Consider the following 412-nt stretch of genomic DNA (forward strand, 5'->3'; position numbering starts at 1 on the left):
ACCTTTCTTTTCCCTTCCTCCCCATCATACGAACCTAAATACAATAACTACAATATCCTCACGGCTTAGACACCCAATTCCACCAAATTAACAAATAATACATCCATATACAACACAAAATAATACATCCATATACAGCACAAAATAATACACCCCTATACAGTACAAAATAATACATCCATATACAACACAAAATAATACATCCATATACAGCACAAAGAGATATTAGACAGCGAGAGGGAAAGGCACTGCACAATACATACAGTGAACGGTGAGGGTGACGAAGGCGCTGTCTTGGCCGGCCGGGTTGGTCGCCGTGCACTGATAGAGACCCATGTCCTCCACGGCGACAGGCATGATGATAAGAGAGTCGTCTGTTAACTGGAAATATGAGAAAAAGAGTGAGGAATGG

At 41.7% G+C, this 412-nt stretch overlaps 1 protein-coding gene across 1 annotated transcript in view; it reads right to left on the minus strand.

The window, feature by feature from the left end:
• LOC119594792 (hemicentin-2-like) overlaps positions 1-412 on the minus strand; it is a gene marked incomplete in the record, with an annotated part of 20,483 nt that overhangs the window by 1,331 nt on the left and 18,740 nt on the right. Inside the window, 1 exon segment of the mRNA XM_037943881.1 lies at positions 264-381. Coding sequence (XP_037799809.1) covers positions 264-381 — 118 coding nt within the window.

Source organism: Penaeus monodon, chromosome 34, assembly GCF_015228065.2.
Source record: "Penaeus monodon isolate SGIC_2016 chromosome 34, NSTDA_Pmon_1, whole genome shotgun sequence".
Classification (NCBI taxonomy): Eukaryota; Metazoa; Arthropoda; class Malacostraca; order Decapoda; family Penaeidae; genus Penaeus; species Penaeus monodon.